Source organism: Pseudopodoces humilis, chromosome 3, assembly GCF_049639895.1.
Source record: "Pseudopodoces humilis isolate 2021_Gansu_Grassland_sample_001 chromosome 3, ASM4963989v1, whole genome shotgun sequence".
Taxonomy (NCBI): domain Eukaryota; kingdom Metazoa; phylum Chordata; class Aves; order Passeriformes; family Paridae; genus Pseudopodoces; species Pseudopodoces humilis.
Genome location: NC_142202.1, coordinates 16,009,058 through 16,027,193, shown reverse-complemented (window position 1 = coordinate 16,027,193; position 18,136 = coordinate 16,009,058). Strand labels below are relative to the sequence as shown.

Sequence of the window (18,136 nt, the reverse complement as noted above, 5' to 3'; positions counted from 1 at the left end):
TGCAGAAGGACTTAAGAAATCTATTTCTAATTTCTAGTGTGCTAGCAACAGGGCAAAAAATAGTATTTCTGAGCATGTGGGAAACATAATTTTGTCAAGGGAAAATGGGATTCCATTTTATTATCAAATAATCACAAATCCATCCTTAAATAAAATGAATTGATTGCTTCTCGCAGCTAGGGAGATACACAAAGATCCACCTGGCAAAGAAACAAAACCAAACACTTCCACTGTCAGACACTTGTAGCGAACACAGGAGACTTAACACCTAAACAATGTTACTGAGACAGCCTGAGACACACAGGAGAAACAGCAGCAAGGGTTTAGTCTCTTAGAGTCACTGGGGGTGACTTCCCTCCCCACCAAGACTGGAGTTCAGGGACTGCAAACACATTCCCACTCCCCTGTGAGAGAGGACATACAAGGATTGTTTCTGAACTGTGGGCTGCCACAGCTATGAGGATTCAGGCACCAGTTCTGCCAACCTGACCCAGCATGTTTTTGAGGCAAGAACCAACAGCGAGTGCTACTCATCTGAGTAGTGAGTTACCACTTTCTCCTCAGCATCTGCAGGCTACAGGGGCAGTAGCCCCTGTATTTCTCTCCAGCAGAAATTGCAAAACTACTGTTTTCCTCATCGGAAAAATTAGAATAAACTCCAGTCATTCAGACAGTGCTAAAAATAGTTACGTTATTAGGATGGCAGACACACAAGACATACCCACCCTAGTGCTGTGTGCACGTCTGTGTGCTAAACAGACTTCAGAGATCCTGCAAGGAATGCTTTACAACTGCATCTGCACATTATTTTACATGTTCTCTGTCCTCCCTTAATGAAGCACAGAGTCTGAAGAAACAATCCAGATCATAAGAAATATTTTCTTGGGGTTCTTGATTACAAGAGAGGCTTTCCTGCACCCCATGCACACCTTTTCTTGGAGAGGCTTTCCTGAACCCCATGCAATATTGCAGCACTGCATGAGCTCGAGGACTTGTAGTTCTTCCTTGGTCTTAATACAAAGAACACAATGAACCCTCACACTTCTCAGGTTTGACTGAGAAGTTAATTCTTCTGGAGATGCTGCAAGAAACACTGCCCTCCAAGGTAACTGCTGCCAATGAGAGTCATTGGGAAGGGAATGGAGGTCACATCCAGTGGGCAGGGAGTTTTAATACCTGTATTTTAATTTAAGTTCATTTAATATATTGATACTAAACCAACTGAAGGAGCTAAATCATAAATAACCATTCATTTAGATAATTCAGACGATAAATTATGCTATGAATGAATCAAGTGATTGTCCAATAAATCAAAGATGCATAACTGACTTTCATAGCACAACTAAATGATATTACTTTTCATCTACTAACAGAGATAACAGCTTTATCTCTCCTCCTAATAGAGACAGAATGTCTTGTATTTCTCTGCAAGGTGCTTTTTAATTTGAGCAGTCAACTCTTCCTTTTCTGCAGTTTTGTCAGCTGAGAATTCTGCACTGGTGTTAGAGACATGAGCCCCTGGCCGGCCCAGTCCAGAGATGTACTTTTGCCCAGTGCAACTCAGAAAAAAACATTCCTGTTGGACTCAAACTGAAGATGGAACAGGGGAACTTTAAATCCATGTGCAGGAAGTGAACTACATGCAACAATATAAATATTAATATCTGAAATTTTACCCAAGACTAAAAGGTCTCGGTATCTGCAAAGATCTGATCTGTGTGGACCAATCAAGAAGAATTGCTATTAAAGGATGTATGCCAGCAGTTGAAAATTACTCACTTGCATAAAGAAAAAAAAATTTTGAAAAAGTGCTTGTAGAAAAAAATGCTGCCTTCTTAAAAAAGCAAACAAACAAAGAAAAAAACAAGAAAAAACAAGCAACAATAAATATAGAATAAAGTACTGAAGTCCTTAAAAATTAATTAGACAGCAACTAGACAGGAAAATATCCATGTCCTAAGCTTCCCCTTGCAAAATAGGACATTATCAGTAACTGCCACATATGTCCTTTATTTCTCTTTGAATAGGTTTTAGTGGAGTGTTTTAGATATTTTGAAAGACAAATTTCTGTTCAAGAACTGGCTGATACAAACTGAGTGTTCTTAATACTCAGGTAACATAGAACATGTTATCTTTACTTCAGATAAAGAATATAAATATTATTTGATTTTTTTGTGGATTTACATGACAGGAAACTACCTTTTTTTTTTTCCTCCTTTTTTTTTTTTGGTGTGTGCGTGTAAGAAAATTCCAACAGCACCATCAAACCAGAAACTTCCTATATGCTATACAAAAAGCAGGTAAATGTCTTCTACTATAACACCACAGATGAAGCTTCACATTTTGTCTGGGGTATAAACCTGATTTACAGAGAAAAAGCATCCAGAAGAAATGCATTTTTTCCGAGTATGCAAAAGGAAATGAAAGCAGCTGAAAAAGCCCATATACCTCATCCTCCTTGCTATACTCTTCACAGCAGATGTTTCTCAAGCAATATTAACTTTATCTAATTTCAATGCCAATAGGATTACACTATGTTAAACACATATGTACAGATATGTGTGAATCTATGTATGTATAATATGTATAAACACATCTACGAGCACAGACAGACACACACACACAATTATTCCTACACAGCTGTAATGGATGGGGCTCTATACACTTGGATTTCAAACATTTTATTAATAATTACTTTCATGGGCCTACTACTTCAGTTTGGAAAAAATATAATGCAGTCAATTTTCAGCTTTTAACTCAATTCCCTTAGTATGCAATTAGCTAGTGGGAATATTTAAACAAGTCCTGACAAAGAACCTGCATCTCAAATGGCAATAAAAAGTAGTAAGTTCACTTCAGTCATAGTGAAAATGACTTCTCACAATGCAGGCTACAAAAGAGAAAATATTTTATTTGAGCAAACAGAAACTAACTGTATGCAAGGGAAACATTTTAAGAGAAGTGATTAGAAAACTGATGAAAACAACTCAAGATAAAGGAATAAGATGAAGCAAAAGAATTAAATACATAAATCTGCTGATGATTTTGGAACTGTTTTTCACAGGCCATATCAATAGAAAAGGCCTAAAAGCAGCTTTTCCCCTTTACAAAAACTGTTTGCAATTAAGAATTCTTCACCTGCATCCAAAGAAAAGCATTTATTTCAAAACAAAACACCTATCTATAAAAATAGGTGTAAGGGTGCTATTACAGAAATACTTTGTTCTCCACTGCACTTGCAAATTTTTTAAGTTGACTGCATTAATGTCTGAATATTCCAAATCAATCAACTGATCTGTTATTGAGGGATTTACTGGGTTGAAAGTCAGACTTACGTCATCCATAAAATCAATCAATGAGGATGAAGAGGAGGAAAAGGAATCCTATTTTAATGAAAACAGCAGTAAAAAAAAGAGAGAGAGAGAGAGAAAGAAAAGGATGAAGAAAACTGTTCAGTATAAATAAAAGTGCAAAAATAAAGAACTGTAAATAACAAATGGCAGTAATAGTTACCTCGGTAAGTTTTCATTAATTGCCTTTCAAGGACAATTAATTAATGTACTATCTGTAAAGAAACCAGTGTTTTTCTAGTATTTACTCAATAAAGTATTATTGTTATACTCTCAACAGGATTCTTATACTGAAAGTAATTTATAAGGTAAATTATTACATATGAAATTTAAAAATTATGTTAATTGTGAGGACTTCAAGAGAGAACAATGAATTAGTGAATACATAATGAAAAGAAAGAGAATTTTGGGACATCAGTAACAGCAGGGATTATGCTCCTTCAATGTGACGGTCCTGTATTTGCATCAGGAAAAAAAATGGGCAAACTTTAGATTAATGTCTAACTGTAAAGGTGGTGCCTTGTATCCTATGAATTCAGTTTGACCAATATTTCAACTCAGCCATTCTTTTAAAAGAAAGATGATGATTTGCTTACTGTTCATTAGAAAAGAAGATAATAAATGTATAGCATTTTTTCAATACTTTCCTGCCAGGCTTAATACCTATTCTGGTTTTTTGTCTAGAAGTGACATAGGTATTAAACAGATTCATTTTTAAAATAAAAGTATCTGTGGAATGGAGATGAATAGCAATTATCTGGATTTTACAGATCTTTGTAAAATGAACAGATGATGAAAACAACCTAAGAAACAGTACCAATGACTTCATGGGATACAATCAAGGATGATTTAGTATTTTCTTGTTTTTACCAAACCACTACCTGCATTACTTAGCATTTTTCTGAATACAAAGAAAAGCCATTTGAACAACTATGCTTTCCATGTTCGCTGCAAAATCAGGTAAATTTCCTCATTCAAAGTTTGAGAGAGAATTCACTGTGATTACAAGCATTCAAGAGAAGACAGCCAGCACAGTAAATGATAAACAATTCTCAGGTATTATTATACACAAATATTATTGGTGCAATACAATTAAAATACAGGAGCAAACTCTCAACAAATATGCACAGAACCTGCACACAATAGCAGCTCCATTGAACAGAGTTAGAATAGCTGTGCACTTACTTCAAATTGATCCAGAGCAGAGGTAGGCGCATTCAAAAATGCCAAGAAAGAATTCTGTGAGTCTTGGTGCTTTACACCTAGAAAACAGCAGCAGGTTTTTAAGCTACAGAAAAAAATGACCTTCTCATGGAGGACCTTTGCCTTGCTGAATCACAGTTTTGAGTGTCCACCTGAAACACCTACACGTTTTGAAATAAGCTGCACATTTGTTTTCCAGAGTAAAAGACTTTTTAATGGACAAGCAATCAACCTTTCCCAAGCTAGGATGTGTGTGGTGTGAGCTCCATGTGGAAACACACTCTGTGTCTGTGTCTGTTATGCAGAGGGCACTGGTTTCTAAGGTGCTCCTGTCCATTTGCACCACATAGTAATGCAGCAGGTGCCACTCCTGCTCTGGAGACACATGGGACGTCCCACTGTGGCAGTACAGCTGGAGCCAGCAAAAACGCGGTATTTCCAAACAAGATGGGTTCCTTGAGCCATGCTTTGTGCCTGCCTGCCACCTCTCCCTGCTGAGTGCCTGGCAGTAACACAATCCTGGGTGAAGCTTCAGATGTTCCTGTCACACCACACCACTTAAGTGATTCTCAGAAGCGAGCAGAGAGGGAACGCTGCATGCTCCGGAGCTGCAGAGGCTGGCACACATTGGCTCTAACTTGCTCCACCTGGTACTGTTTTATTTCTTCTTCTTTTCTAATTCAAGTTGCTGTGTGGGTGTCTATACTTCACAGATGTGTATGAACTGTGTTCTTCTCCATGCTATAAACACATTATATGGACATACACATATGTATCTACTATGACCAGAGCTTGCAGGACTGTGTGCATCTCAAAACAATGATGCTATCAGAAGTTACCCATTTCTTTTCAAAAATGTCAGTCTTGCTCTAATTAGCCGTATCACTCTATATGTTCTAAATATAACCCAGAGTGAATGAAGTTACAAAGAACCCTTTCCTCTTTAAAATATAAATACACTGAAATCACAGTAAAATGCTAAAACCAGTTTTCAAATTACCGACAACTTTATGAAATACTCTCAGCAGTCTTTTCCCCAGCTGTCTAAATTTCTGGAATATATTTATAAACAGGAAAGGATTAGGTGCTAAGCCAAACAATCCCTTCCTAGAAATCAATTTCCACACACTGCAAGTTACTCTACCACTGTACCTTGGCTACATTTGAATATTCTATACAGTTCATAATTCAAACAGCAGAATATTTTTTCTTTTAAGAGAAAACCAAATCAAAGAGGTAACGATTTATATTAAGGTATATTTCTATCAGACTATTTGAATAATTGCAGTAGAATATTAGTAATACAATTCTGTTAAGATACATGACTAATGTTTCCTTGATTAGTAATTTTTTTTGCTTGCTTGTTTTTAGCAAAGAGTAAATGTTTATTTCACCAAAACAATAAGGTTTTAAACACTGGAAAAAATATTGTAAAGTATGAATTATAAGTTCATAACATATAAATGAAAGCTAAACACGACAAAGTATTTTTGTCTCCAGGGAGATGCTATCAAGAGCTTCTCTCCAAGCACTTGGAGGAAGCACAATCCTGGTATCAGTGCTAAGCATTAAAATGAGGGAGTACCAAGTCCCTAAGTCTTATTTGCTAACTGGCAGCATTTTTTGTTATGTATAAGTTTGTTCTGTATAAGTTTGAATTATTGTTACCAGTCAATCAGCACTGGGAGGCCTATACACAGGAGATTAATGTAAACTATAATATTTATTGACTGACCAGCCATTAAATTGGAAAAGCTGAACAATGTTTGACATTTCAGTGCAGAAATTGTTGCCAGGGTATTTAAATTCTGGAGTTCACATAGTTCCCTACAAAAAATTAGGTAATTCCATTTGGCCTGAAAAATATTTCTTCCCACGTGACTCATAAGATACAAATATTAGAGCTACTACAGAAACTGCAAAGAATCAGCCAAAACTTTAATCAATGCTTGATTAATTTTTTTTCAAAGCTTAATTATTTTTTTTTCATTGCAGAATTACTAAAACAGCCTCTTCTCCCAGCAACAATGCAAAACAGTGTTGGACAGACGCAAAAGTAATCCCGGAACATACTCCTAATACCACAGCAAAGCACTCATGACCACTCTGCTCACTATGTGGCTGCAAAGTCCATCAGTGAAGTTATCCCAGAAACAAACACATGCTATGAATTCCTCTGCAGTTGTTTACTCTCTGTGTATACAGGCCCAAAACACTCAGAGATGAACAACACTGTGATCAGTACTGATGTCTAAATACCTTCACCCATCATAAAGGAGAAAAGGTTAGAAATGCATCTATACTGTCTGGCAGTAAATCAACATACACAGGCCAAATAAAAACAATGCAGTCTCAGCTCAAACAATAAATACCTCATTGGTTCAAAGGGACCAAGAAAACTGAGGCATATTACAAGTATTAGAAGTGCAAATGCAACTACTGTGGGTACATCTTGACACCCAAGTGTTGTGCTCACATTTTGGTATCATATTTTAATTTCAAGGTGACACTTGATTGATAAGATGCACCCACCAATGTGACACACTATTTACTTGGATATCAGTTGCCATACCCTTTTCTGATCTAAGCTCTTCTGTCTCCTTTTTCAGCCTTTCGATGTCTGCCAAAAGCTCCATGTTCTTCTTCTCAGATTCCTGCAATTTACTTCAAAAGAACACAAAAAATATATGTAAGTATTGAGAACCGAAGATACAAGTCACTCTTGTTCCTGGTGTCTTCAAATACCAGAATAAATCTACTGGGACCTGTTTAGTATACATAAGAAAAAACATTTATCTATTAAATAGGTTCATGTTTTTCATGTTTCTAATTTCTAAGTAATTGCATGAGCTTGTATCCTGTGAATGAAATAAAAGACTATGCATTTTTATGTTTTAAAAAGTACTGTTTTTCATTAAAATTTATTTGTTGATTAAGTGCCTGTGATACCAATAGATTCAGTTGAACTATTTTTTTCTCAGTTCCTTTACAGTTGGTTGTTTCAGTGCTTTCTGACTCACAGCTCAGAAGTAACACTCCTCTGCAATTTGAGCACATTTCTCATTCCTGCCTGCCAAAGTAAACACTGGTTCTCCTGTTCTTATAGGATTTCCAATGCTGCCTGTCATCACATCACCTGGCCTGAAAGACATTCAGGGTAGGTGAACTAGATGTTCCCATTTTACAGGTAACATACTTATATCTCAGCTCTGTCCTACTGCTTTCGTAAAGCTACAAAACACACCAGTGCTCTGAGTTGGACACCTGGAAATGGAATGACTTCCTACCAACCCCTGTTTCAGGCATTCACACAACTCAGAATAAATCCTGTTGTGGCAGTGGTGAGGTAGAAGTGAGAAAGAGAAAGATCTGAGGAAGGAATAAAAAAATTCATAGTAGTCCATTAACCATGATTACTTCTTACTGTACAAATCAGTACACAAGAACTGATTTTAGTCAGCTAACCCAGTCTCTATCAGCAGAATGGAAAAGAATATATTCTAACACACAAATCCAAACTATGGATTTGGATTTGTTAACACAACTAGAAGAGATCATATTATTAACGAGAACATGTTCCCTCTGAAAGTCCTCAAGATTTCAACTTTCCCCAGCAAGTGTTCAAACAATGAAGAGAGATGTGGCGTTTTTTTCTCATCTCGGTGTATGAAACTGGCATATCATTCATGATCAGATTTCCACAGACAAGGCAGATAAAACAATGATTTGATGACATTTCCTGGGAGGTATCAAAGTAAATTTGCATCAGAACAATTGAGTCTTACCACTCTGTAGAGATACAGGAAGCTTTGACTTTGTTCAGCTCATCTTGAATAGCCTGTTTGGCTCGGATTTCAGCATCAAGAGCAGACTGGAGCTCCAGCCTTGCAGACATATCCAGCTTTGCAAAACGTCGCATCTTCCAGGGCATGTCCTAGGAAAGGATCAAAAAAGGGAAGAGAAAGAGGAAAGGAAGCTCAATGTGAGGAATGCAACTGACTTTAACAACTACATCTCTCAGTCTATTATGTCCTTATCGTAGGACTTCCTTAATTCCAAAATAATCTAAAATTAAGACTAGTGTTAGTAGAAGTATACAAATTTTATGTTTTATGCTGATCTCAACAGCAAAGCGACTTTGTGAAATCTGGTTTTGATATGCCTCAATTCAGATGATAGCTATGAAGAATATCCACACTTCACAAGTGAAAGACTTGAAGGTTTTCATAAAAGCATGATTTCCTTCAACAAATTCATATATGACTACAAAGTAGCTACTTCAACTATAACATAAATAAAATCACATTATAAAGATATTGGTATTTAATTATTTGATAAACAATAAATTTGGTATTCAGTTATTCAGAAGACCTAGGAAAGTTTAACTTTCAATTAACACAGACTCTGCAGATAGGTTATTGGTGCAGCTGAAACTGTCAAATCAGTGTTTTTTTCTTAAAAAAACCCCTTCTGACGTATGGAAGTAAAGTCTTACTGTAGCTCTTGCACCCAAACTGGAGTTCCTCAGGGCTTCCAGCTCTTCTGTCATTTTAGAGGCCAAGGCTTGAAGATAACCTCGAGCATCTTTTTCATCGCTTACCCTACAAGATTACATAGGAAAAAATAAAGTGTTTTAATCAAAGAACCTAAAGAAAAAACAGAAGTCACTTCAACAAGCCAACAACCTGAAACAGATAAATACAGAATACAAAAAGAGTCATAAAACATAAGGATAAAAACAACACAACAAAAGCCCAAACAGAAAACCACAGAGAAGTGTGTTTTCACACTATCAGTTACCTGAAATTGAGATTGTGAGAAAGAAATCTTTCAACCTATTTTTAGGGAGCAAATTAAGACAAAATTGACAACCAATAATTAGCAATTCAATTGTCCAGACAATACTGGAACTCGTGGTTAACGTTACTGTACCAATTGACTATGAGAACTAGGAGTTAAACAGTGATGTTACTTCAAGAAGTGCTAATTAAAAAGGGAGAGTCTACTTTTAATGTTATTAAACAGCATAGGCCAGAAGAGACTCTCTCATCCACCAAGCTTGTTTTCTATCCAGACATGTTTTCTGGGTGAAAAGACAACAAGGAGGAGACATGCCTGTTTTTCAGATTCTTTGATCATCAGTTACAAAGAAAGAACAACAACTTTCTGTGATTAATCACAACAGAAGGTTCTTTCTTTACTTTGCCTCAGGTGTTAACATAGAAAAGAAAGTTGCTAAAAAAATTAACTCACTGAAACTAAGTAACTTATGAAAACCCTAAAACAAACAAACAGAAAAATACCCCAACACCATCCCTCCCACCTCATTTCCTGACGTGTCTGGCTCTAAACATGTTCACTTTGCCCACAGAAGAGCAATCTAAGTTCTGCAACACCAGGCCTTATGCAAGTTCCTGAGCTGCCTCAGAGAGCAGCAGGGTAATGCCACAGTCTGATCACAGTTAAGTCTATCAACTCCAAACACCGAAACGTTTAGGATGTGCTTTAAGTACTGAACCTCAAATAGCTGTAAATAAAGTATAGGAAAGTGGGAAAATATATTTTCTAATTCATGAGAATTAACTTATCCTTGCTTCCCCATCTTTAAAAGTAACTCTAAACCTGAGTCTGTTGCTCTGGAGATAAGAGCTCTCCAGATGGTTAATTTTGTTTTGCAGTGACCTTCCAGCAGGAAATGATTCCCCCTTCGTACCTGTAAGGCAATGTAAGTTTTTCTGGTTGATACTACGGGGTTCATAGGCAAACAGAACATTGCTGCAAATTTACCATTAATTATAAAAGTTTCAAGACAGATTTATAGATAGTTGCCAGGAGGCAAGGAAGACAGGGAGCACATACTCTGAACTGTCATGGGCAAGGGAGGAACTGAAGAGCTTTCCAACAGTGGCCTCAGGGCAGGATCACACCCTGAAAGCCATGGGCTAAATATCTGCAGATTGTGGTGACTTTTGGTTGTGCAGCTTAAGGTTTATTTAAGGAAGACAGACTACTGTCATACAGAGGACCCAAAAGCAAAATTAACAACCATTTTCCACAAATCTCACACCCAACATGAAAACGCAAATGATTATTGGGCTTTCTCGTCTTTGTCTGCTGTTTATAATCTAGTTCAAGAGGTGGGGAGGAATCCAGGAAAACCCTGCATGTCCTGACTATTAAAGTCACTGAGAGTTTTTACACTAACAAGTCACTGTTTTTCCTAAGGTACATCAGAACTCAATGGAATCAGCATACCAACTTTTTTTTTCGTAACATGCTGGACGACACATTTTGACAACAGGATAATCTGAGCCTACACAAACCACTTAGGCTGTAACAGTGAGCAAAAGATATAAAAAGTAGCTAAAGATGCTTTCTGGAGGTGGAGGGTACATAATTAAATATACTGCAGAGGGAAAAAAAGCTTAAGCAGGAATAAAAAGAATGTGAGGCTCTCAAGGTGAGAGCAAGTTCTCCTGATGTATGAGGAGGAAAAGAGATTTAGGAATCAGCTTTTAATTTTCTCTATTTTTAATGACACATAAAATCTTTGCAGAAAAAAATGGGCCCAATTTCTATGTCCAACTTTATGATGCCACACAGATCCTTCACGATGGAAGGTGAGGAAACACTTCAGTAATTTGGTTTATGGTGAACAGAACCCTCAGGTTCCAAATGCTGAAAAGCTGCACATGCAAAAACCTCAGAGAGATGTTCCACAGACAAGCAGAAATCTAGAAAATGAAAATATAAAGTAAATATTTACAAATAACTGTACTGAGATCAAGGGTACTGCTCAAGCTCTGGAAGACAGCAAATTAAAGCAGCACAATTTGGAACTGAGGTGGTTTTGTTGTCCACTAGATGGCAAAATTCTCTCAATAATGACATGTTATTAAACATTATGTGGACCCAAGAGCTCTTGGTGCTTTTTTGTTACTGTTTTGCTGGGGTTGCTCCATTTGGTTGTCTTTAAAAATCTAAAATTGAACAAAAAAAGAGCAGGAGCAGCAAATTAACTCTTGCTAATGTTGCTCTCCTTGTCCTCATTTTGACAGCGAGCCCTGACAAGCACACCAAGGGACCTAAGAAAGTTCTTCAGGTTCCACCTAGTCACTTCTTTCTTTATTGAAAATTTGAGTTAACTGTTCTGTTTTCAATATAATTGCCCTTCAAAGCTTAGTTCCTTAATGCAAAGAATCCAGAAGAGCAATATGGTACAAATTCCTGTAAAATTCAATTTAACTTTTTGGTCGGAGACATCCAACATCATGACAACCTTCACATAACCATAGGCTGCTATCTGTGTCGTGTTGTCAGGATGCTCAGGAAGTCAGACTGTGCCTTCCAGCTGGACCCAAAGGACTAAATACAAAATGAACCCAAAGGACTAAAGAATTTTGCTCAACAGAAGTGGTCAACAGTGGGGTCTTACACCAAGCTTTGTTTAACCTGATTTAAAAACCCCAAGGAAGTCTGAGAGTCATGACTCCTCTAGTCTCTCAATGCTTTTAAATTTCTGTTGTTAAACCAGTATGCTCAAAGTTTTCAACTTCATTTTTAATTTTTCCCCTGGTGTCTCCAATAAAATCTGATTTTTAAAAATACTTCTCTAAAAATTTTTAACACTTCCCTCTGCTCCCAAGCCCTGAAACTTCACCCTGTCCTCCAGAATTTCTATTTTAGAGATAATTAGATAATTTGACTATTCTTACCTCAAACACAGCACATCTCAGAATTTTACATGTTCTGAGTTTCTTAACAGTTGAGCATGCATAGAATTTCTGCTGTATTTTGTTCACAATTTGTATGTGCTTTTTTTTCTGAGAGCAAACAGATTTTAAAAGAACCAAAAAACCCCCTACCCAAATTTCAGTGCTTTTCCAGGTTTGATTTAGTTTGGAAGTGCTGGGAGGGGGTAGCTGGTACTTGTTTTTTGTTTTTTCTATTGGTGGTGGTTTTGTGTTGGTGGTTTGTGTTTTCAATGAACTTAATTAAGATAAAACCAACAATAGTACAAAAAAAATCTAACTGATAAGGAAAAAATGAACTAAATATTGTGGTAAACAATCACGACAGCTTCTGGGCAGCTGAACCTATGCTTAACATCCATTCTATAGGTAGGATTCAGCTCATCCACATAAACATACTCAACAACACAGAATTATCCATCTGACATGAGTTGTGCAGGCTTCCATTTCAACCTGTGGTGAGAAAAACAGACTTCTAGAGTACTAATCATGGGATTTATTGAGTTGTAGGACTTCTACAACTAGGTTAGATTAATCCCTCCCAAGTCAAGATTCTTGCCAAGTACGCTGGGAATCACCACCAAGATTTCCAGTGACCTCCTTTCTGCACAGCACAGAAATATGGTACCACAGCTATTTAAAATATTCCTTTTTAAAGTGACTGCATTAACCTCCAATGCAATTAATCTCTTTCCCATCTCCCAGAGGAAAATTTATAGCTGACTATAAAAGCCTCAATATTTCTTACTCTTGTCAAGGAATGATGAGTGATTTGGCTAATATAAACTCGTCAATATAATAACTCCATTAAGGCTGAATGATCCGTGAGGGTCTGCTGAGTCCACAATAGAATCTGCAGTGAAAGTTTGATTTGATTGTTTATATTAAAGTATTGCCTTGTTTATGGTGTCTTGAGATAACAACAGCAAGATTAAAAGGTTTTCATACATTATCCCTAAAGATGCAATAAAGCAGAGTAAGAAAGCAGGTGAAAGCTAAAGAGAATGTGGTAAGATGTCAAAATTACTCACAGGCTATAAAACCTGGGAGAAACAGGAATTTAAAAGGGCCCCTGGAATCATGAAGAAAGGGACAAATCTTAACTATCCAAAGTGTGAATTCAAAGTAGTTTCTTGAGAGGCATCCTTTAGATGGCAAAGTTAAAAGAATTTAGGGACCTCTTGGGCTTGTGTTACTCCAAACAGGGCTAAAACAAGTGCCTTGAACTACTAAAGGCCGCTGAGCAAACTGTTTACAAAACCAGTAACTAATTCCATCTACTGTCTCCTATCCTTCCTGGGTCATCATACAAAAATGCCACTTTTTAGGAGGTGGAAATAATGCACCCAAAATACATATTTCACTGTAATATTGTGTGAGAAATCTGTTAAATTTTCAAGAAGGAGCCCACAAATTCTCCCCTACTTTCCTAGCTCCAAGGCATTCCATTGTCACACTGAAGATGTGGACAGGTACAGACTTCAACTGCATGCTCTTCTGAGTAAAACATAGGCTTGTGACTGATTAAGTAAGACCAGTTTTCCTCAAAATTATTGGGTTTTTTATTTTAAAATATTTATCATTATAATAGATACTTAAACACTTCATATAGCACCCATGTTCCCCAGAGAAGAGCCCAGTTTCAGTATGCAGTGCTGAATTCTAAGAACAGCAAATGGACATGACCAGATTATCTGGGTAACACATGGAAAAATCTAAACATAAGGAAAAAATGTGACCTAAGATAAGGCCTCACATAGCTGAAAGAAATTTAACATAAGCAGAGAAAAGGATGGAGGGAAAATTGAGATGTGTTTAGTGATGAAAAACTGGAACCAAGCCAGACTTTTTAAATTCCCTTAATGTTTGCCCTCAGTACTTCTATTTTTCCCTTTACACATAATTCTTTAATTTTTAGTTCTGTACTATTTAGAAGATACTATATTATCATAAGGGACCAGTAAAATGGTGACTGTTATTCAGAAAGTTCAGTCTTGCCTGTTCCTGATCTTTTTTCACTAAGTGTCTTCAGAGATAAAAAGAAACTCAAGCCCAAACTCTTTTATCCTTTACAGTGACATCCTTAACAGGAAAAATGTTTTATCATTTGCCTGAACCACATCAGTAATACATCTTGAAATATTAAACACTCTCATAAAAGGAGAAGGTACATTCTTAATGGCTGTTGGTACATTTTTACATTGTGTTGAGTGCAACAATCCACAATTAATTCTGATTTGTCTTTTCCTATAACTGCTAAGTCATATAAGAGTTTTCATACATAAATCTGAAAAATTGTGTTTGATTACCTTGCTGCAATATGACAGATAAGCACTACCTTAAAGCAATAAGGAATGTGAAATTATAGACTTGTCTCACTTGTTACCTTGTTTTTTTTTTTTCCAAATAAACATTTCTAGTTGGCCAGAAATTAAAAGTTGTTTAAATTACCAGTTAAATATATATTTTTTTTAACTTTTGTGACTCAGGTTGTCCACTACTATCACCATTATGAGAGACAAAATTTAAAAGGAACACACAGAAAGTGGACCCTTTAAATTTTTTAGCTTCTGCTTCACATACAACGCCTTGAGACAAATTTGACTTCATAACAAAGATCAGCATTACATACATTTATGCAAAAAACATTGTTTAAAACACATTGGAAACCCAGAGGATGGCCCTTATGCCTTGTTATGTATTCACATGGCACTCTTCAAAAGCCAAAATTCTCTATATCTGGACAACAAAACTGAACTAACATTACAACAATACCAAAATAGGTTTCTCTAAAACAATGTTTCCCATTTTTGCCTGGACACAACAAATTAGATTTTTTCACTAACACAAGATAGGAAAAACAGGGGGTGGGAATAATCAATCAGTAACAGAAAAATACTAGTATATCATGATGAAGTCTTCCTGGAAGTGGATGATCTGTAAAATAAAATGTCTGAATGCCAATTCATTTTGTAGATGTGAAACACTTCAATGGAGCATTTAAGGTAAGGGGAGATAAACAGGAATGAAGAGGAAAAATAAGCACAGAAAAACTTAGAATGCACAATCTTTTTCTTTTAATAGTTTCAACCTTTTTTCTTCTCTTTAATTTACTAGAATTGGACAGAAGACTAGAAAGATAACATCACTATTTAGCAAAAGTACCATTACAAACATCACTTGACTGGCTTTGTGGTAGTCTCAAATACTCTCCTTGTAAAAAAAAAATCACATAAAAGTTGCACTGTATTTGTTTCATTCTGCCACATGCCAAGCAGATGAAGGAAATGAATGCCTAGACACAAACACTCAGCCACTACTTTTCCCAGGCTTGTTCCCTCTTGGAGGTGTGAGCTCAGCACATGATTCCTTTCAGCATTCTTCCACAGCCACAAGCCACACCCAATGGCCATGATTCTTCTGCACTTTGAAAAGCTCTATTTGGTGAGACACTTTCACTCTTAAAGAGGAACACAATTTTCTGGATTTGTATATTATTAAAATCTCAGCCAAAACCCCAGCAGAATCCCAGACGGGTGTGAGGTTTCACCTCAGCACTTCAAGTGCCATGTGCAAAGACAAAAACTCAGCACCAGCCCCACCACACACTGAGGGGTTTCTGACATGCCATGAGAGCAGAGCACTCACCACTGGATGATCTCAGTGATCTGGGCCTCCCAGTGAGCCACAGACTCCTTCTTATCAGCCAGGTCTCTCATCTCTTCCTCCAGCTGCCGATTATTCATACTCAGCCTCTCAAACATGGTGGTGAGCTGAAGGAGAATTTAAACAACTCATTAAAAGTATAAACTGCTATGATTCCATCACTGTGCAGACTCAAAACCACATGTTCCCCTCTCCCACACCTTGCATCTGCTTTAGAAATTGGTACTGGCCATCACAATGAACACCATGTAATGATAAAAGCCAGAATCTCTTCTTACATATAACATTAGCTGTACTGAAAATCCACTTTTAAGGACTTGAACAACATTTTTACTCTATCAATTTAATGTGCTTTCTGAGAATTAGTCTCCAAATACCTCTAAAACTCCTAGAGGGTTTCTGCTTTGCCCCATACAGGCGTGGAATGTTCTGTATAGAAAAATCTACACTAGAAGAGCAAAGCAAAGGCATAAAAATTGTTATGGCTCAGAAAAGACTGCTGAACCTCTCCCTTGTTTAGTAACCATGGAGAGAGAGAGACTGAACCGATACAGGCATGAGACAGTCCTGAGATTCTCCAGGTGTCTCACATTCCTTTATTTTTCATTTGACTGACTTGTAGACAGGGAAATTGAAATTAAATGCACATCTCTAAGTACATTATGTTATACCTAGCAATTAACCTCTCTCATTCAAATTGCTGCCATTCATAGGGGCACATTCTGCAAGACAAAAGCCATAGCTAACCCAAGCTGGTAATGGGAACTAAACCTTCATTATGTTAAATAATTATTCAGAAAGTCAAATTGGAATCAGAGACCTGACAGACTTTATAGGAAGGACTGCTTAGGAGAATGAAATGTCAGGTGAAAGCTTCTTTTAGTAATGAAATATATTAACAATTCAAAATGATAAAAGAATGGCCAATTTAAAATCTGTTTTTCTTTTTACTCCAAATATGAATAACTCCACACCCTATTTATCATTTAAATGGGCTTATACTTTAAATATGCCTACTTATTATATGTCATTTGACAAGAAAAATACAAAGGTAATGGGTGAAGAGAAAGAGAGCAGAAAAACTATCAAAGTGACTAGGCTCTTTCTTATTTTTCTTGGACTAAGCCTACCTACAGGCATATATATTGTCTGTCTTATACCGGTATGAAAATACACTGTAATTTGAGCAAAGACATGCAAACATGCTTACTTTGAAGAACATTGTACTTTCATCATATTTTTAGAAAATCTAATGCATTACAAAAGGAATAGACAAGTTTAGCAAGACTTGGATAATGCACAACAAACTTGAGTAACCTGTCAAAATGAACAATAAAGAGACAATCCAAATGCACAAATCAGAATCATTTCTTGCTCAACACACTTCAGTTAATATGCCTTATCATTTGTATTTTTTTAGAATCTCAAAGTAACACTTAATCTCAAAGGGTAGGACGGGGCCTGGTATTTCAAACAATTGACATGTAAATGTACTCTAAGTAATCACATCATTAACTATGTATTTTCATATTTGGGTCATACAATGAAATAATCCTTTTTTGTTGGCTTACAGTGCTGTCTAGAATTAATCCTACCAAAATATAAAACCATCTAATTCCATTCCCTCACATAATATGCATATATACATATATATATATATATATATATATACACACACATGCATTCTCAATTTCTGCTTTCAGTTAAGAGTTAGTAATAACTAATGCAGCTCCATATTGTACAATTTGTACATAGAATACAATAGTTGTAAACTCAGGGCTCAACTAATCACCACTTACCTTATCAAGTTCATTTGTAAGTTTTTTGTTTTCCTCTGTCAGCAGAATCTTTTCTCGTTCATACTTTTGTTTGAACTCTGTTTCAAATTCCTCTCTTTCACTTTGGCTGAGAAAGTGAAGCAGAATTAGAAAGTTTTCTATTCTAACCCACCCCATTATTCATTTAAACACAAAGAGATCAATGCACACACATGTTGAAGGGAAGTACTACACTGATAATAGCACAGCCTATTAAAATTAAGTAGTTTAATATACCACCACCTTAGGACTGCAAGCTAGCCTGTTGAATTTTACAGTTATTACAGAATCCATCAATACAAAATTAACAGAGCTCCACCAAGCCAATGTTTATCAACCCACTTATTCT

At 36.4% G+C, this 18,136-nt stretch overlaps 1 protein-coding gene across 9 annotated transcripts in view; it reads right to left on the bottom strand.

The window, feature by feature from the left end:
* CDC42BPA (CDC42 binding protein kinase alpha) overlaps nucleotides 1–18,136 on the bottom strand; it is a 198,322-nt gene that overhangs the window by 37,457 nt on the left and 142,729 nt on the right. For 6 of the 9 annotated variants that reach the window (XM_088053753.1, XM_088053752.1, XM_088053750.1 and 3 more), the window contains 7 exons: nucleotides 17,770–17,875; nucleotides 15,953–16,077; nucleotides 9,049–9,154; nucleotides 8,339–8,487; nucleotides 7,126–7,217; nucleotides 4,536–4,612; nucleotides 3,336–3,383 (listed from right to left, as the gene is read on the bottom strand). In XM_088053753.1, the coding sequence (XP_087909879.1) occupies nucleotides 3,336–3,383; nucleotides 4,536–4,612; nucleotides 7,126–7,217; nucleotides 8,339–8,487; nucleotides 9,049–9,154; nucleotides 15,953–16,077; nucleotides 17,770–17,875 (703 nt within the window). The remainder of the gene's footprint in view (nucleotides 1–3,335; nucleotides 3,384–4,535; nucleotides 4,613–7,125; nucleotides 7,218–8,338; nucleotides 8,488–9,048; nucleotides 9,155–15,952; nucleotides 16,078–17,769; nucleotides 17,876–18,136) is intronic. The other 3 variants (XM_088053748.1, XM_005523281.3, XM_088053749.1) reach the window with 2 other exon arrangements.